Source organism: Mizuhopecten yessoensis, unplaced genomic scaffold (genome assembly GCF_002113885.1).
Source record: "Mizuhopecten yessoensis strain PY_sf001 unplaced genomic scaffold, ASM211388v2 scaffold4483, whole genome shotgun sequence".
In the NCBI taxonomy this organism is placed as follows: domain Eukaryota; kingdom Metazoa; phylum Mollusca; class Bivalvia; order Pectinida; family Pectinidae; genus Mizuhopecten; species Mizuhopecten yessoensis.
The window spans coordinates 115,463-136,432 of record NW_018405569.1 but is presented as its reverse complement, the minus strand read 5'-3'; the positions used below and the strand labels follow the sequence as shown (position 1 = coordinate 136,432).

The 20,970-nt window shown below is 35.8% G+C and overlaps 2 protein-coding genes across 8 annotated transcripts in view; one reads left to right on the top strand and one right to left on the bottom strand.

Annotated features, from left to right (window-relative positions):
• LOC110449093 (oxysterol-binding protein-related protein 11-like) overlaps positions 1-5,888 on the top strand; it is a 38,968-nt gene extending 33,080 nt beyond the window's left edge. For all 6 annotated transcript variants that reach the window (XM_021495706.1, XM_021495707.1, XM_021495710.1 and 3 more), the window contains 2 exons: positions 408-4,834; positions 5,129-5,888. In XM_021495706.1, coding sequence (XP_021351381.1) covers positions 408-482 — 75 coding nt within the window. In that variant the 3' untranslated portion in view covers positions 483-4,834; positions 5,129-5,888. The remainder of the gene's footprint in view (positions 1-407; positions 4,835-5,128) is intronic.
• A 1,964-nt stretch (positions 5,889-7,852) lies between these two features.
• The window catches only part of LOC110449092, a 23,845-nt gene continuing 10,727 nt past the window's right edge, over positions 7,853-20,970 (bottom strand). The window contains exons 2-8 of one of the 2 annotated variants that reach the window (XM_021495703.1): positions 17,250-17,622; positions 16,807-16,915; positions 16,177-16,293; positions 15,623-15,729; positions 13,770-13,846; positions 11,294-11,477; positions 7,853-9,888 (exon numbers count right to left, since the gene is read on the bottom strand). In XM_021495703.1, coding sequence (XP_021351378.1) covers positions 9,764-9,888; positions 11,294-11,477; positions 13,770-13,846; positions 15,623-15,729; positions 16,177-16,293; positions 16,807-16,915; positions 17,250-17,601 — 1,071 coding nt within the window. In that variant the 5' untranslated portion in view covers positions 17,602-17,622 and the 3' untranslated portion in view covers positions 7,853-9,763. Of the gene's footprint in view, positions 9,889-11,293; positions 11,478-13,769; positions 13,847-15,622; positions 15,730-16,176; positions 16,294-16,806; positions 16,916-17,249; positions 17,623-20,970 lie in introns of those variants that run through there. The other variant, XM_021495704.1, reaches the window with a different exon arrangement.

The following is a 20,970-nucleotide window of genomic DNA, read 5'->3' as shown; positions in this document are numbered from 1 at the left end:
AAAAGATACTGAATTCTCTCATTTCTCTGTGTATGGATTAGGACCATTTCAATAAGGAAACTGACACTGTTTTACAGTTTCAGAGCTAATTCTGGTGATAGGAACCAGAAAGATATAGTTTTTTTATGCCCAGGGCTGTAGAAAAGAGAAATTCTACCTTTGGAATTTTCATTTTGATGCAAAACCCTCGACCCAATCTGAAAACCGTTTGGGTGATTTCCCTACCCTACACTCCTTGGTATGAGTCTTACAATCCTCCATCAAAGTTCCAGAAGGTGTAGAGTAACGCTCATTGGTCTGTAATTTAAGGTTACTTGCTATTAATTTTAAGTCCCACCCACCATATATATACAGAAGTTGTATGTCAGGAATATTTATAACCAAAAAAATGCTTCTTTTTATTTCAGTATTTTCACAGAATTGGTGACATCTGGACATATAACAACATGCTAGACTTGGGAAGTAGTAAGGAAACTTCCTAATATGGGAACCAATCCCTAAAAACTGCAGTAATGTGATCAGACTAATCTGTCATCCAGCCAAGATCCTTCTGGGAGTACCTGCCTTTGTGAAGTGTACATTCATGTGATGTGTATAGGCCTTTAGATTCATGCCTTTTCAAAAAAGCCTGCCAAGTGGACAAACTAAAAATGACTACTGAATCGTCTCGTTAGAAAGGCTGTGTGATAAATTCTGAAAAAAAATGTGTTATTGTCAAAAAGGAACTTGTACATAAAATGCACGAATATGAAAATATCCTGTGATATTTTAAGTGGAAGCTCATCTGTATTTGTCAAAAGAAGGCATTCGTGATAAAAGATTTTGTTCTTTTGGTGAAAGTAAAACTGATCGAACATGTTTGTTAAAATAACCTTCCATGTGGTTTACACATTGTGAGGTTGTAGGTGATTCAGGATATTTACTGTGCAAAATATTGTTCCTTATGAGTAGCTGTTACTCAAAAATACAATTCTGTCAAAGGACACCATAGTGAAATACTGGAGTTACTGCCATAAGTGATTTTTTTCTGTACAATTGAAAACCATGTGATATGCTTTCAACAGCCTTTGTCAAAAGCTTATCTCTGTACTGAACATAACACACACATTGGTATTGTTTAAATGTGTGTGACATGCAAAATCTTTGAAATATGGGCAAAGTACAATCAGGACGTGTTTGTGTCTTTTCAGGATAGTGGTCAGTTGTTTTATATCCACACTGGTGTGTTCACATTTGATTGGTCGGCCGAGGATAAACATTGGTTATTTGCTATCAATTTTTTGTAAAATCTGTTTTTGCATATCTTGTAAAAGAATGGTAAGGGACCAGCTGAACATATGGTCTACCTCAGCTTTGTAAGGAAATGTGTTAGTGATGCCATAATTGCATTACACCAATATTATATAAGTCACCTCACCTATCCTCTTCATGCCCATTGGCAGTACATAAGGCCCTAATGTATTATATATGTACAATATAGTTATGTACATTGGTAACCTTTCATCATGGATCATCTATCAATTATTTCAGATAATCTGAAATTCACATACTGCCAGACTTGACTCATAACATCTAGAAGTATGTTTTCGAAGAATAGAGAGTATCAACAACAGGAATATGTTTGTTATTTTCTGTTATTTGCATCCATTACAAGTATAATGAAAATAATGTTTCATCATTGGGTCATTACTGGATTACCTCCCCTTAAAATGCTACAATCAGAATTTTTCTTGGTAGAAATAGTAAGATATTGGTTTAATTTCAATATCATCAATCAAATGTAATGTACATGTGGATGATGGGTGACTATGCTGTACAATGTTTTGAGGTAGGTCAACCTGATATTCTAAAACAATTTATGCTTAGAGTTTGTAAAACGAACACATACCATACATACAAAATAAAATAAAATAAAATGACTTAGTTTTTTTGTAACCAAATGTCCACAAAATTCTCCAAATTTTCACATTTTTATTATAGTGACGATAAGGAAAGAGAATGTACCACTATATTAATGTATTCTGAGAACTGTAGTACATGTGTTTACATTGTCATATACAGCAGAGAAAGCCAAACCTATTGGCCATTCTTATCACTGCCTTGCAGTAGATTCACACTGTGATAAAATGATTACTACAAAGTATAAAGAAAAAACGTGTCTAAAGGCTTTTTGTTTGGAAAGGAAAATAAATATGCAAATTGGTGTTGTGAAATTAGGAAACAATGTTTATATGGCTTGGTGCATATATTGCCATTTTCTTGTGAAGCTTGAGCATTATTTGATTGTACAGACCACTTGTATTGTAGTAGGTTAAATCATTTCCTTCATAAGTGTTTCTGATCATTTGCATGATATCTTTAAAGGTTATTTGATGTCATTTTGACAGTAACAGAGTTGTATATTTGCAAGGTGGTGTTTTGTGATTCTGTTCGATAACAGCTGTTAATTTTGCATCTTGTTATTTAAGGGATCACAATGTGTAATCAATTGTTTTAGGTGAGGAGGTACATTGTTAGATTTTCAATTAACATTTGTGTACATACAAAAAACATTAATTACCCTAATGTATATATATATTATAATTCATAAATAATAAAATACCAGTTATTGTTTAGTAATGCAAATGTCACCTGATGTCAAAAATAGAGTTGATTGTGTGCAATAGGGAAAAGTGTGCATATGTAGCAGTTCAAACTGACAAGAATTCCTGTACCACTGCAAAAACTGTATTTATGTATTGCAAACTTTTTTTCCAGTATGACTAGGTTTGTTCTGTTATAACTAAGTTTGTTCTGGTATAACTCTAGCTTTGTACTGGTATAACTCTAGCTTTATTCCGTTATAACTCTAGCTTTGTTCTGGTATAACTCTAGCTTTGTTCTGTTATAACTCTAGCTTTGTTCTGGTATAACTGTAGCTTTATTCTGTTATAACTCTAGCTTTGTTCTGGTATAACTCTAGCTTTGTTCTGGTATAACTCTAGCTTTGTTCTATTATAACTCTAGGGTTGTTCTGGTATAACTCTAGCTTTGTTCAGGGATAACTCTAGCTTTGTTCAGGTACAACTCTAGCTTTGTTCTGGTATAACTCTAGCTTTGTTCTGTTATAACTCTAGCTTTGTTCTGTTATAACTCTAGGGTTGTTCTGGTATAACTCTAGGGTTGTTCTGTTATAACTAAGTTTGTTCTGGTATAACTCTAGCTTTGTTCTGGTATAACTCTAGCTTTGTTCTGTTATAACTCTAGCTTTGTTCTGTTATAACTAAGTTTGTTCTGGTATAACTCTAGCTTTAATTTGTTCTGTTATAACTCTAGGGTTGTTCTGGTATAACTCTAGCTTTATTCTGTTATACCTCTAGCTTTGTTCTGGTATAACTCTAGATTTGTTCTGGTATAACTCTAGCTTTGTTCTGTTAAAACTCTAGCTTTGTTCTGGTATAACTCTAGCTTTGTTCTGTTATAACTAAGTTTGTTGTGGTATAACTCTAGCTTTGTTCTGTTATAACTAAGTTTGTTCTGGTATAGCTCTAGCTTTGTTCTGGTATAACTCTAGCTTTGTACTGGGATAACTCTAGGGTTGTTCTGGTATAACTCTAGGGTTATTCTGTTATAACTAAGTTTGTTCTGGTATAACTCTAGTTTTGTTCTGGTATAACACTAGCTTTGTTCTGTTATAACTCTAGGATTGTTCTGGTATAACTCTAGCTTTTTTCTGGTATAACCCTAGCTTTGTTCCGGGATAACTCTTGCTTTGAGAAGTGATCTCTAAAAAGAAAACCATACCTTTTGCAGCTTTTATGAAAAAAATAAAGATGAAATAAGCAAAAAAAATCAATAACAGTGTTCTGAGAAGATCATTAGAACAGGGTCAGACTAGTATTTTAACACTTTACTCCCAATCATTATAATGCCACTCTTACAAGCTAAGTCTGGCAGTCAATGATAACACCCTAGCCCAGTCATTCTACTGTTACATCAAAAAATAAATTTAGGGGAAGATGCTGTTTGTATGAATAAGAACTACATTAGAATTCTCTAGTGTGTTGCTTTCAGTGGGACAGGAACCTGAACAGTTTTTCACATCCTATTTTCATTGTTAACTGGTCTTATAGCTACAACACTACCAATCTAACTGAGAAACTAGTGCAAAGTATACATTGCAATGATTTGTATTTATCCGTCGGAGCAGTACTTTGTAAGATCAGAGAGGTATACAGGTATCTATCATTTACTCTTGCTTAATTGATTGTTTGTCAGAATCTTTAACAGCTTTTGAGTTTTCTACAGGATTATCAATGTTAGTGCTGTAGATATTTAAACAATCACTTGTGAAATATGCAATCGTATGACATATGATAATTTCTGTTGCAGCTTAAATTATATCAATGTCTGTCGAAAAATGATGCCGTTATTATGTGGTGTTGTGAGAATGTGGCCTGTACACTTAACTGGGTGTATTATCGAGGTTACAGCCGTTTCATTTGAAATAACTGATGATATGTCATTACCTAATGAAGTTCATATTTCTGCAGTTACATTCAGCACTGATCAATGTGAGTATATATAGCATGTATATTCCTAGGGACTTACCTTAAATCTGGTGATTCCTTCAGTGTACATTTTATGAATTACCTTTTAACAACATAGCGATTGTCTTGTCAAGAATACATTGCACATATTAGTTTATTCACATTTAAGTAAGCTGGCATTCTGTAATGTATGTTTGACAGTAGTTATTGACAGCGGTCTCTATTGCAGTTTTGACAGTAGTTATAGACAGGCAGTCTCTATTGCAGGTTTGACTGTAGCTATAGACAGGCGGTCTCTATTGCAGGTTTTACTAGTTATAGACATGTGGTTTATATTGCAGGTTTGGCTGTTGCTATAGACAGGGGGTCTCTATTGCAGGCTTGACTAGTTATAGACATGTGGTTTCTATTGCAGGGTTGACTAGTTATAGACATGTGGTTTATATTGCAGGTTTGACTGTTGTTATAGACAGGCGGTCTCTATTGCAGTTTTGACTGTAGCTATAGACAGGCGGCCTCTATTGCAGGTTTTACTAGTTATAGACATGGGGTTTCTATTGCAGGGTTGACTAGTTATAGACATGGGGTTTCTATTGCAGGGTTGACTGTTGCTATAGACAGGCGGTCTCTATTGCAGGTTTGACTAGTTATAGACATGTGGTTTCTATTGCAGGTTTGACTGTAGCTATAGACATGTGGTCTCTAAGGCAGGTTTGACTGTAGTTATAGACAGGCGGTCTATATTGTAGGTTTGACTGTAGCTGTACTAAATGAAGATTTGACTTAAAATATCAAAAGTGTATGATTTCTCATAACGACCGTTTGTGACCAGGAGAGAATGGACTGCTTCAGGAAGTTCTCATAACGACAGTTTGTGACCAGGAGAGAATGGACTGCTTCAGGAAGTTCTCATAACGACAGTTTGTGACCAGGAGAGAATGGACTGCTTCAGGAAGTTCTCATAACGACAGTTTGTGACCAGGAGAGAATGGACTGCTTCAGGAAGTTCTCATAACGACAGTTTGTGACCAGGAGAGAATGGACTGCTTCAGGAAGTTCTCATAACGACAGTTTGTGACCAGGAGAGAATGGACTGCTTCAGGAAGTTCTCATAACGACAGTTTGTGACCAGGAGAGAATGGACTGCTTCAGGAAGTTATGAATGGCTCCTTATGTTGGGGAAAAGTATGTGTAGAGCAGTTTTTTGTTCACTTGTATTTCGTACTGTGATGTGTGTGGAGGGAAAAGTATGGATGTCATCATGTAAAAATGTATGGATGCCACACCTCTTGTATCTTAAAAGTCACCCAAAAAGTGTATGCGGACACATTAAAATATGAAATCTGTGATACTTTAAAACATTTGAGTAGTTTTTTGTGTGTACTATTACAGCTGAAGATGTATTGATTCTCCCTGATGTATGTTGTGTGCTTTCTGGGGTCATTTATCCACTGAATTGGAGCCAGTCGATACTCATGAATCAGGGCATTACTTCAATCCTATATATTTTATTGAAGTTGATCAGAAGTGTTGTGGAGATCTACCTACAGTAATAAGTGGTGGGTATGCCATATTGAAGTTGATCAGAAGGGTTGTGGAGATCTACAGTAATAAGTGGTGGGTATGCAATATTGAAGTTGATCAGAAGTGTTGGGGAGATCTACCTACAGTAATAAGTGGTGGGTATGCCATATTGAAGTTGATCAGAAGGGTTGTGGAGATCTACAGTAATAAGTGGTGGGTATGACATATTGAAGTTGATCAGAAGTGTTGTGGAGATCTACAGTAAGAAGTGGTGGGTATGCCATATTGAAGTTGATCAGAAGGGTTGTGGAGATCTACAGTATTAAGTGGTGGGTATGCCATATCGACGTCGATCAGAAGTGTTGTGGAGATCTACAGTAATAAGTTGTGGGTATGCCATATTGAAGTTGATCAGAAGTGTGTGGAGATCTACAGTAATAAGTGGTGGGTATGCAATATTGAAGTTGATCAGAAGTGTTGTGGAGATCTACAGTATTAAGTGGTGGGTATGCCATATCGACGTCGATCAGAAGTGTTGTGGAGATCTACAGTAATAAGTTGTGGGTATGCCATATTGAAGTTGATCAGAAGTGTTGTTGAGATCTACAGTAATAAGTGGTGAGTATGCCATATTGAAGTTGATCAGAAGTGTTGTGTAGATCTACAGTAATAAGTGGTGGGTATGCCATATTGAAGTTGAAGTGTTGTGGAGATCTACAGTAATAAGTGGTGGGGATGCCATATTGAAGTTGATCAGAAGTGTTGTGGAGATCTACAGTCATAAGTGGTGGGTATGCCATATTGAAGTTGATTAGAAGTGTTGTGGAGATCTACAGTAATAAGTGGTGGGTATGCAATATTGAAGTTGATCAGAAGTGTTGTGGAGATCTACAGTAAGAAGTGGTGGGTATGCCATATTGAAGTTGATCAGAAGGGTTGTGGAGATCTACAGTATTAAGTGGTGGGTATGCCATATCGACGTCGATCAGAAGTGTTGTGGAGATCTACAGTAATAAGTGGTGGGTATGCAATATTGAAGTTGATCAGAAGTGTTGTGGAGATCTACAGTCATAAGTGGTGGGTATGCCATATTGAAGTTGATTAGAAGTGTTGTGGAGATCTACAGTAATAAGTGGTGGGTATGCAATATTGAAGTTGATCAGAAGTGTTGTGGAGATCTACAGTATTAAGTGGTGGGTATGCCATATCGACGTCGATCAGAAGTGTTGTGGAGATCTACAGTAATAAGTTGTGGGTATGCCATATTGAAGTTGATCAGAAGTGTTGTTGAGATCTACAGTAATAAGTGGTGAGTATGCCATATTGAAGTTGATCAGAAGTGTTGTTGAGATCTACAGTAATAAGTGGTGAGTATGCCATATTGAAGTTGATCAGAAGTGTTGTTGAGATCTACAGTAATAAGTGGTGGGTATGCCATATTGAAGTTGATCAGAAGGGTTGTGGAGATCTACAGTATTAAGTGGTGGGTATGCCATATCGACGTCGATCAGAAGTGTTGTGGAGATCTACAGTAATAAGTTGTGGGTATGCCATATTGAAGTTGATCAGAAGTGTTGTGGAGATCTACCTACAGTAATAAGTGGTGGGTATGCCATATTGAAGTTGATCAGAAGGGTTGTGGAGATCTACAGTATTAAGTGGTGGGTATGCCATATTGAAGTTGATCAGAATTGTGTGGAGATCTACAGTAATAAGTGGTGGGTATGCAATATTGAAGTTGATCAGAAGTGTTGTGGAGATCTACCTACAGTAATAAGTGGTGGGTATGCCATATTGAAGTTGAAGTGTTGTGGAGATCTACAGTAATAAGTGGTGGGTATGCCATATTTAAATATGATTTACTGTCATCTTTGACCTAATATTCGTTTATTTATGAAAAACTGCCGAAGAGCATTTATATATTAGAAAAATTCAATATTTGAAAATAATGCCCATGGATGAAGTACAGCCCTCACATGCTAGACATACAGACTTTCTTTATTTCCTTGTCAATTGGAATTAATATATATAAATACACTGAACATTGGTTTCAACATTCTTTTGAAGTTTACCTTCAGGTGCCCTAAGACATTATCAATAACAGAAATAACTCTACAGTCACGTAGAGGGAAGCTGCACTGCCCCGTATCACCTAATTTTGACAGCACGGTAGCCATGCTCGTCTACATTGTTCTTTACTTGATCTGATAATACATCTCCACTTTTGCACTGATTAGGACTTGGCGTTAGGAAATGAGGTTACTGCGTTAGACTCTTCCTCACATTAACTTCTCTGTTGTATATAGAAACGCAAGTTTCATTACTTAAGTTATTTCCAACGCAGGCACAGAATATTTATGTTTCACTGCAACACTGGATTTACTACTTGGCTAGAATGAATCTGAGCTTTATATGTGTATCTTTGGTCTGCAGTTCATATCCTCGCGTCATTGTCGATCGTAATAGCAAGTTTAAAGACGTTTCTTAAAACGACCCAGCGTGATTTGGGATGTATCACTCACAGCAGAAATTATTCCAAACTTTTCAAAAATACTGATGTTAGAAATGAATCCTATTCGAATTCTCTTGTAAGGCTCATGAATAAAACTGAGAAATATATTGCGTTCCAGATAAATAAATACGATGCTTAAGTTATACAGTTTGTTTCAAAACGCTCACTTTCACATTTTCACAGCATTTCATAAAGACAAAATACCGAGTGACTGAGTGGTTGCCACAGTTGACAACATTTTTGGTAGAACAACACCGGCTGCAGGCGTACCTCTGTGATTTGTCTAACTTTAAAACAAAACTTTTAGTGAAAGTGTTCCATAGTTCACAGCCATACAACATGGTAGCACTACTCGAGTCACACTGTTTTGCTCTATCAGAGGATGCATTCCATTATGATAAATGTCAATTGTATCGATGTGTGAGTTCAGTGATTTACGCCCCTTTTCTCTCATTTAAATCACGGAAGTAGTCAAGCTGCGATTTGATGTAAATCCTACACCAACGTTTGATTGTCGTCAACTGCATTTCACTGTCTCCAATAGTTACCTTCCTTCAGGGAGATCCTTCACTTAATCTACCAGGGAAGAAAGCCATCAGAGAGTTCATCTTAGAAAGGCAACAAGGTCTCCATTGACAGGAATACTTGTACACTTGTACACATCAAGAAGATGAAGCATTTTTCATCGCATCCACGATAGTCGTATCTGTTTGCTTTTTGCTGTCAATGCTGTTGAAATCGAGTTGGTTGTTCTTGTTAAAATACGTGCGAGTTTTTTGTATTCTATAGTATTTCCGTCAGAAACTTCATGCTTTTTCACGATACATGGTGACATGCCAGTCTGATTAAAATCATCTGTTACATTGCTCCCGTTAAATGACATCAGCAATAGATCTCTTGTAAGTTTACCTATCAGCTTTTCGCAATCGTTGAGGACACGATGGTTTTTAGAACAGGATTGTTTTTACAAATGGGCTTTGAAGTCTCACTTTTTCTGCGTACCGGTAATATACATCAGACATGGTTGATTAACGTATGCTCACAAAAAAGTAACATCGACACGATTAACTACTTTAGAGTATAGTGTTCCAGGCATAATACCCTGTGTGTCCGAACTGTGAAGTTGCATCACGAGATGTACTTGTTGTGTTGTCTCTAGCGTCGTTGAGTAAGTAAATGGGTCTCGGGGATACACATGTCAGTGGCTGCTGACAACTGCCACTAGCTGCAGTATTTGTTGGACGATCTCTGTCTCATTGATTTTGTGTACTAAATGTCCACCCTTCTCAAACAAGATGACTCGTCTGTAGAATGTGTCGTCATCTGCAAAAAATACACCGGCCGTTTTATTAATCGTTGACTTCCTATTTCTTTTTACAAATATGTGTTACCGGTTATAAAAACGTTCCATATGTAGAAATTTCTTTCAATGCCAAAAATATTTTCCACGAAGTTAATGTATTTATTGTTGTATCATGACCTATCATTACTGATGTAGCATTAAGACAAGCAAATTGTTCTTGTGATAACAGACCACATATGTTCGGGAATATAAAGTAAAATGCGGTCTTTTCCGAATTATTTTAAGTACGTATTTAATGCTGTTCAATAACATAGGTTATTGGATTTTGTCATATCACATTTCTGATCAGTGTCAGTAGATCGACGCTCTTTCCATTCAGGTAGGTGAGATATAGACACCGGAGTGAAACATTTTAATTCAGTTCTAAAAGTTGATAATTGAGAAAACGTCGATGTTACATTTCGTCCTTTTTTGGGTAAAAGGGGATAGAAATGGTACGAATCGGCCACCGTTTGTTTACGTTATGACAATGTAAGGTGACAGTAAACAAAATGGATCACCAAACCATCATTATCTTCTTTCATTGAAAATTCAGTGGATGGATTATATAAGTTTATGGTTGTATCAAAAGAAGAATATCGTGTTCTTACCAACGAAATAAACACCTATAGGGCTCACGTGCGATATTTATAGAAAACATTGGCGTCACCAATTCGCGTTTCCTGCTGTCAGTATTTTAACATATTATGAAGATCTTTGGAATTTGAACGAATAAAAGAATGTTCATATTCTTTATTCCTACGGTCCAAAATACACTTCTATGGTCCTTGCATGCGCAGTTTCAAACAACGTTAACAAAAAACTAGATTTTGAGTTTGAAATACCTCTTCTGATGCTATTTGAACTTAAAAGTTAATCATATCCTGACTAAAAATGATGCATTGCTATGTATGTAATAGAAGGATACATTATTGATTGATAAGTATTTTTGCAAAGAGTGATCCGATTTGGACTCTGATCCAATTTGGGTCCTGCCTCCTTAGCGATTGCCGAACTCTACAATGTACTCGCGACTCCTGACTTCACAAAAATCTGGGTGGTAGCTATAGTTTAACACATGTCCTTGTTGATGGAGTACTTATGTCATAGTTGATTCGTTATCTCTATATCTCTATTGTTCACCGGTAAAATATATAGCCAGTCTTCAGTCTGCGTGTACGAAATTGTACGATCCTATTTTTCATATCTATATGTCTTGGATCGTTGTTGACATAACCATTTTCCCGGCTGGCACATGACATGATAACAGGTGCGCTATTTAGTGCGCAAATCACGTGCACATCTGCATCACAATATCTTCCTCTGCTTTTATGTTATGATCAAATAAAGTGATGTAAATTAATTCCATGGAAAGTTTAAACTTACATTTACCAACAGCATCACCACTAGTTGCGCTACCATTGCTGTACTCGGTTATCTCCCCTTCTTCTATCCCCATATGCTGGGCCATTTCAATGGCAATCTGTATTTCCACAAATTGATCATTCTGAGTTGTGGCCATCACAAACGGATGCTTTTTGGATGACATTTTTTCGGCATATCCCTGCATCTGAAAGTACGAAACAATATACATTATAATGTATATCAAACAAGTATCAAAAACTGGAATTAGTCAACAACTAAACATTGCAGACCTAGTCATGATTTACACACATACAACTTAGGAAAGTGTTGTTGTAAACAGTGAACAAGTCTTCAAGCATGATATATGTGAAATGTCTTGTTGGAACAAAACACAAGAAGTACAAACCTTACTGCATTGGACTGGCAATGCTGAAGGCGACGAAAGCTAAATACATACATTATATCAATATGATTAAAAATGACCATAAAATGTAACATTTTTACAAACTAAGTCGATAAATCGAGTTCTATGTCTCTGGTTCCTCTGGGGATAAATGGTCCAACTGCAGCAACAATAGCAATCAAACAAGTTGTAAAATGAAAAATATAAAAATATAAAAAAAAAAATGGATGAAATAATGGCATGGAGACGACTGCAGTTATTGTCACGTAGACTGAAGCATTGTGATAGGAAACCTGAGTACAACATGCGTGACACCTACAACAAAAATAGAAGTGTAACATACTACAAAACAACGGTGATGTGTAATCCTCAAAAACATGAAAGTTAAGTATTTCACCAGTACTGAAAGCGATGAAAGATATCATGAAATTTAAGATGTCCCGTTTATCGTAGATATGCTGTTTAATATGAACACTAATATATAAATTTATTTAACCACAGTTACCATACCAGTTTTACTAGGTCTTATCACAGGAGCCTGAAGTTCTGTCAATAATGAATAATAACAGTAATACAAAAAAATATCTGTAATATGCTTAAAAATAGGTATTTTTTTGTATTACTGTTATTATTCATTATTGACAGAACTTCAGGCTCCTGTGGTCTTATATACTATTTGTCCGGAGGGTCCGTGTCGGGGAAAAATGTAGTACAATGTATCTGGAGAAAACCCACGTGCTCGGGCAAACAACCAATATCTGTTCACGTCCAGTCGGGTAGTCCAACCCCGCGACTGTGCTGGTGAAATGTGGGTGCGCTGTCCATTGGCCGTCTGTAGATGCCCGACCACTGCATGTTTTCAATGCGTTAATACCAAGCCAACGAGATGTGCCTGTCGAACTATAAATTATTCAGCGGTATGAACGACATGGTAATGTCCATTCGCTATACTATTTCTGATTCTATAGAACACTGTAGCAAGTCTGGTTACCCGTACTATAAAACGACTTCTACGTACAGTGCTTTATTCATTGCATTGTTTACCTGTACGATACAAATACATGTAGTAGTACAAAATGGTGATGTAAACATACAGTTACCCGTACTAAAACATGACTACTACGTACAGTGCTTTATTCATTGCATTGTTTACCTGTACGATACAAATACATGTAGTAGTACAAAATGGAGATGTAAACATACAGTTACCCGTACTAAAACATGACTACTACATACAGTGCTTTATCCATTGCATTGTTTACCTGTACGATACAAATACGTGTAGTAGTACAAAATGGTGATGTAAACATACAGTTACGCGTACTAAAACATGACTACTACGTACAGTGCTTTATTCATTGCATTCTTTACCTGTACGATACAAATACATGTAGTAGTACAAAATGGAGATGTAAACATACAGTTACCCGTACTAAAACATGACTACTCCGAACAGCGCTTTATTCATTGCATTGTTTACCTGTACGATACAAATACAAGAAGGAGTACAAAATGGTGATGTAAACATACAGTTACCCGTACTAAAACATGACTACTACATACAGTGCTTTATCCATTGCATTGTTTACCTGTACGATACAAATACAAGAAGGAGTACAAAATGGTGATGTAAACATACAGTTACCCGTACTAAAACACGACTACTACATACAGTGATTTATTCATTGCATTGTTTACCTGTACGATACAAATACAAGGAGTACAAAATGGTGATGTAAACATACAAGGAGCTGAATAAGACAGCTCCTCCTCAGATTTACGGGAGCTTGTCGACATTATCTCTATCATTACAGTCGGAGATGGAATATATGTTGATGTGTTCCAAATTCTCCTACTGTGACATATGAAAACCTGTTGTTTTAACTACTATTTGCTACCAGTTTGACGCATGCTTACGTATGCATTTGAGACTCTTTGGCACCCAATAATATCAACTAACTGCATATTAATGCTAACCTGAAACAACTACATGTACATTACATGTCATGAAAAGCGCATTTAAGTGACATGCAAGCTAAGTGTGGCGCTATATAGATATTATGTTTATTGCAATTATTACCATTGTGTACTTACCTTTTCATAATCTGTTCTTACTATGGTCTCAACGGCTACTGGCAATGGCGAAAAGTCTTCTTCGGCCAACTTAAATCCTATATAGAACACACATATCGCTTTATATATTCAATACTTACAACTGTAAAGAACCATTAGAATGAAGATATGGAGTGTCCTCTAAAAATCTATTTTTCTATGGTGGCAATTTCACACATCTATCAGAAACCATTCTGGAACTTCTGTCAAAATTATCAGTACTAATAGGTAGGTGATTACGTTGTGATGATGTTATTACAGCATACTTAATTAATTATATATATTTAGTCAAGTAATGTTTTAGCAAATGTTGTTATGGTACTATAACACACAATGCTATTGATGACAAACTTAATAAAGCCCGGTAGGGCAAACATATTTGCTAAATAAATTCATTATTTATATTTACATTTTAACAGAGTTGTTTTGCTTTATTAACATATTTCGAACATTTTTTCAACAGTAAATTTTAAAGTGTTTCATAAATGAAATTGACGACGTCATACATGTTATAGAGATTAGTGACGTTAAACCGTTACAATTGGAAATGTTGTTATAGTCTCACAACAACATTTGCCTTCTCAATGTATTACAATGAAAGGATACAGAGCAAATGTAAATAAAGACAAGTAACAGATAGTATTATCTAGTCTTAAAGTTATAAAGGCATGACTGCAATGTCATTTTGACAATAAGTGTCTTTGTATTTGTTTGCGTCTAAGTAATTTTCAATTCTGAGCTAATCTGAATCGATGTCGAGTTCCTGGTTGACTATATCTTTGTCGAGTTCCTGGTTGACTATACATTTGTCGAGTCCTGGTTGACGATATCTTTGTAGAGTTCTATGACAAGTTTCACCAGTAGACTTTAACCTTTCTTTTGGCAACAACAAGTGTCCCTCTTCTGGCCATTTTTTTCATGTGACTCTGAATTTTGTTGATTATTAGAACTGGTAGTACAAACCTATATAGAGGATCTGTCATAAGGTTCCCTTCATATTAGATTTATGATACAAGTTTTTCGATTTTTCATGTTTGCAAGCCTCTGGCGAGCAAATATGAAAAAAAAATCAAAAAACGAGTAGCCAAAACAATAGCCATGATCTGTCAATGATTGGCGGTGTTAGGATCACTCTAGACTAGAACTTCTGTTGTTGTCTTTGTGTAGCAACGGGCTTTAGTACAAGATATACAACTCCAACAACGCATGTAAGCTAAATATAAACAATATTACTTCCATCCAAACTGTTAGAACACCTAGAAATGGCGCACGCACGTTAATGTGTGTGAACAACGATATGTCAGTCCAAAGGGAAAAGATAACAGGTTCATAGAGATGATATTCCAAAAACACGGGTAAACCACTGATTCTAACAACGATATGTCAGTCCAAAGGGAAAAGATAACAGGTTCATAGAGATGACATTCCAAAAACATGGGTACCCACTGATTCTAACAACGATATGTCAGTCCAAAAGGAAAAGATAACAGGTTCATAGAGATGACATTCCAAAAACATGGGTAAACCACTGATTCTAACAACGATATGTCAGTCCAAAGGGAAAAGATAACAGGGTCATAGAGATGACATTCCAAAAACATGGGTAAACCACTGATTCTAACAAACTATTGACGTAATACCTTGTGACTACATGTATCATGTACCTGCACAACTAGCTCAACTAAACAATAATAATTGGTTTATACATATATGTATCTAAAATTGTTTACTTGGCTAAATAGTTTATATTCATAAGCTGCGGAATCAATTCTCGCATTATGCTCAAACCATCTTAATGCATTCATTTAAACACTTAATGAAAAATATTGGCTTACCTGAAAATTTATAAATAAATGGAAGAGATTTGTTGAACTTTGAGTGCAGAAATGGATTCCTCAAGAGTCTAGCAAAAAGTTTGAATACCACAAAAGGACGAAGTGGGCTGTCAACGAAAATCAGAATATTAGTTTGTATAATGCATATGACATCATTTGTTAGTCATGTTCCTCTGAAGAATCATCCGTGTGGTTATTGCCGAGTAGTTATCAAGTTTCTGAGTTACCAAGAGAGGATTTATCAACAACAAATGGTTAAATATTTGTCAATAATCTACCAGTACATATTTTCAATGATTTCTGCTTTACCCACCATAACATATAATTTAATTTATTTAACCGTTTACTTTAATTAATTACATTGTTAAATTTTACCCCCCCCCCCCCCCAAAAAAAAAAAAACAAACCCAACAACAAACAACCAAACAACCAAACAACCAAATCAAAATCAATCAAACAAACAAAACAAAAACAATAAAAAATCATTAACCATTAGTGGAACAAACATTTCGATCTCTTTTTTTTTATTTCTGATTTTGCCAAACAACAGTTACCGAAGGGTTCTCTTTCCAAGCGGGTTAAGAAGTAGAGAAGATTTAACACATTGAAGGTCAGCTGCAGCCTTATAGTTTAACCAGGTTCCGCCACTGTGGCTCAACAAAACATCAATCCTAATAATAATAAATGATACATATTGCAGTCTTTTGATTATGTAGAACGTAGCAATTAAAAATAGCATTTTATTATGTTGTCAAAATCATTTATCATTACACCATTCAGTAACGTTATATACATCACACGGAGAATGTATTTTGTAGTATGCCCGAACTTTTAAAAGTACGTTGTTGCAGATGTATTAAAATGTTATCATCAATTCAATTAAGGTACAGTAATTATGTTTTCCTCGTGCAAAATAGATCCACTTTCATATCCACTACCTCTTTTGTCAAAGAGAAAGTATGTATAACTGGTGTTTTTTTCATTAAGGTATAAAATCAAAGTAAATACGGGTTCTAAATGGAATAGTTTTCAGCGAAATATGAACGATAAATGTATAAATAGCTTGCGCTCAGATTTCCCCAGTCATAGACTATTGTGTAATATCAGTTCCAAGAATACTAGTACATTTGCAAATAGAACAAAAATGTGTGGAGATACCCTTTCGTAAATATATGTATACTTACCTACAGATACCCAGGGTGTTGAGTATAGTGGTCAGCATCTGGTACCTCCCCTCTGTGCTATGGTCAAGACGATATATATTCCGTTCAGAGAGTCTGCTTTTTCCAAATGCTAAATACAATTGATATAATTAACAGAGTGATACAAATATCTTGGAATTTTCTGGGTGAATCTACGTCCTCTTTATGATATATCAAAGAACTATACACCGAAAAATTGCACAGCATTGTTACTTGATGTATTTAAAGATTGATCTTTTGACCGATAGGAAAGCACGTCCCCTGTTGTTACCCACTAGTGGGAAACCAAAAATGATTACCCAATCCTAGCTGGTTTATCTAATGAGTCTTGAGAGAGAAAACCTATAGTGGGTACGGGTCAAAATATTCAACCAACGAAGAGTACTTAACGTGTCCGATATTAATATTAAGAATTTAAAGATTACCAGGAAAATCCAACCCAACCACTCTGATGCCATGCTCTGTGAGTCGTCTTCCTATGGTGTCAAAATTCTGAGAGGATCCAGGTACTCCATGAAGAGTAACAACCAGTGGTGTGTGTGCTGTCAGGGTGATTGGACGCACGTCCCAAATACCAATATCCATCGTCATCCTCTCCCCTGGGGTTCGAGTTTGGAACGACACTGGCAAGGTATAGTAATGTTCCTTGTCATGGTTTTTATCAAGCTCTTTTAAATTTAATGAGCACTGTCTCTTGTCTCTGAGGCACAAACTTCGGTCATTCCTGGTCAGCAACCCCATAATAGACAATTTGGATATAGCGCCTCTTAACCTCATCCTGATCTCAAGTATTTATTTCTAAAACAAAGTACATCATAATTTTGACAAAGTAGACTAGTTAGTATTTGTTAAAGGTTGTACATGAAATAAACATACAAATTCATGAGACTGAACTTAACACACAAAAATATCAACTTTCGAATTTCGCCTTCATGACTGATTCGAAGGCAATTGTAAGTCCAAAAAGGAACAAAATAACCATGTTTATCACTTGCATTTTGAATAACATAAACAAAAGCTTAATAACATGATAACTTCTCCTTGTACATATACTACTTACTTTAAGGTTTGACAAGCCCCATTATAGTAGTCACCTACAGTTTCAACCCCTGATAAGTCATATTAAGAAATATATTAAAAATCGGAATTTATATATGTTATTCATATATATTGAACTTGTACATTGGCTTTATTAAAATACATGTCATAGCCAGGTTAACGAAAATATGGCATTAAGGCTGATGTCTTCATAAAAATAGTTCACCGGACTTATAACATGTCAATCTCTTTAGCGATCCAACTGAGTGCAAAGAAATGTCCCACATTTTACAGTTCATTCATGCAGAGATTTATTTCTCCTCTTCTTGCTCATTAAGCTCCGCATGACCTAGGTATATAAATGAACTTTAAATAATATGTCATTTCGCAGAATTCAGTTAGGTCACTAAACAGATTGACATGTTATACGTCCGGTAAGCTATTTTATGAAGACATCAGCCTTATTGCTTTATAATTTCCTAAGTTAACCTGGTTATGTTAACGACCTTTTAAATAGCTCGAGTTCAAGTTCAATATATTTAAATTACAGTTGTATATTCCGAGTTTTAATAAGGGTATTTGAATATGACTTACCAGGGGTTGAAATTTAGGGTGATTATTACATCTTTTAGGGGGCTTGTTGAACCTTAAATATCATTTTGGTAAGAAATAAGGAAAAATAAATGTGTCTTATGGTTTAAATTCTGTCTGAACTGTAAAACTGGCCCTGATTCAGTCCAACAAAAATGTTTATAACTGGAATGGTTTCTTCTCATTACTAAAGATTCTACAACTAAGTTGAAAGTTAAAACTTGTGTGCAATTTTTCAATTATATTGCGAATTCCATATCTTACCACTCTGTACTGATGGGAGATAGAAAAAAACTACATTGAATACGAAACAGTTGTTTCAACTGAATATATAGTGCCATGTTATAAGGTTGTTTCTGCAAAATAATAAGTGATCGGACAAAACACAAAAACTATACACATTTTTGTTAATCATTTTCATGAAATTTATTATGATCTTATCAAAATTGTTCTAGACAATGGCTTTCTTTTCCTGATTTTATCCCTTATTTCCAATTTCTACAAAGAATTATACTTACGGACGATATTTAAGCCTCCCTACTCTGTCCCATATGGCGGCAATAGACTTCAATTATTCACATATTCATTCTTTTTTTTTGTGATATTAGATATTAAAGTTGGTTAATACCAAACTGAACCCTAATTGAGAGATATGAAGACTAATTTCCACAAATAACCCCATTGCTGCCCCCTGTATAAGTCAAAGTCTTCATTAGTAAAAATATGATGCTCTTCCCCCGAGAATGTCTATTTCAGTATTTGGAAAATGACGATTGTTTACTACCGCGCATCACCTTTTTGTGATCTGGAGGCAGTAGTGACATGGTGCCTTTCACCAAAACAAGGGAGGGAATAGAGCAAAACAATCCAAAAGATGGGTTTATCCAGTATATAAACCGTATGATTTTTATTTGCTATAATGATTAACACTTGAGCTTTAAGTATAGAAATTTAATGAAATCCGAGGTCTCGTTTTCATACTAATCAGGGGTTTTGTTTCGCATTTGTCCATTAAAATATATCATTGAAAAGGGTTGATATAAATGGTGTTTAGATTTGCAAGGCAAACGCGTATGTTTTTTAAATGTGCCATTAAAAGGATATGGTTTTTATCATCTATATATGTAACATGAAACTGGGACAGGTATCGCCGATTGGTTCGTGGAATGTCCGATCATTCAGAAATGTGTTAACCGTGAACTCCATCCCTGTCGATATCTGGCCGGCCATCTCACAATCCTACTAATCAGTCGTCTGCCCTCCATTCTTTTGATCTTACAATTACACCGCCAGGCGGTGAAAAATACGTAGATAATGATCCTTTATCTTGATTTAAATGCTTTTTCCTGTTGTCAGCTCCAGTTCTAAATATCAGGTTAATAATGCCACTGTTCTTCTATGTAGGTACTTTACCGAGCTGAAATCATTCCTTACAAATAGTGTAGAGTAGTCCTATCGCTGTACCATTGTTTAGAACTTCAGCCGGTAGTTCATCAATTCCTGCCGCCTTATTAACTCTGCAGCCTCCACTGCTCTAAGTATTTCCTCCTAAGCACAGGGTCACGTTACAATCACACATATATATGCTATACTGATATGGGTCACAACACCCATAAACATACACCGTTTATGTGTGTTATGACCCATATCAGTATAGCATGTGTGATTGTAACGTGACCCTGTATCCTAAGTGATGGTTTTGTTAAAAATAGAAGCATATCCATGTTTAATAGGGTTAATTGTGCCTGTCAAACAGTTATTTGTGTACAGACTTGCGCATTTTCATTTCCGCATCTGAGGCACGATGTCTGAGACAGCATGCGAGTTTTAAAGTAGTTAAGCAGATAGTCTCATATTTGACCAAACATTTTAACACACTTAATACCAAACATGAAAGCTCGCTAAACTCTAATATCTCGAAGATTTTCTTTCCGCAATCCCGTCGACTTCGACTTCTAACGAGGTTTATGTTGGTTAGTTTACAAAAACTTTAGACACTTTCGATAAAATTAATTGCATTATATTGCATTGTATAGTTAAATTCATCTAATGAATTCCTCTTTCGCAATCGAAGTCCTGTGAGCTTGATCCACTGCCTACAGACCTATTAAAGCAATGTCTTGAAGCACTGCTTCCTTTGATTACCGCAATCATGAACAAATCATTGGTTGAGTCAACGGTTCCATTATGTTTCAAGAAGGCACATGTCAGACCATTGTTAAAAAAGCCTGGAATGGACAAGGAGGAGTTGAAAAACTATCGCCCAGTTTCAAATCTGCCTTTTCTGTCTAAGATCTTGGAGAAGGTTGTGTCCCGGCGTTTAGAGGTTCATCTCCATGCAAACAGTCTCCATGACAACATGCAATCGGCCTACCGCATGGGACACTCTACTGAGACGGCCCTCCTACGTGTACATAGTGATATAGCTTCTGCATTGGATAACAAGTGCAGAGCGGTGCTTGTCATGCTGGACTTGTCAGCTGCATTTGACGTCATCGACCATGGCATACTTTATAA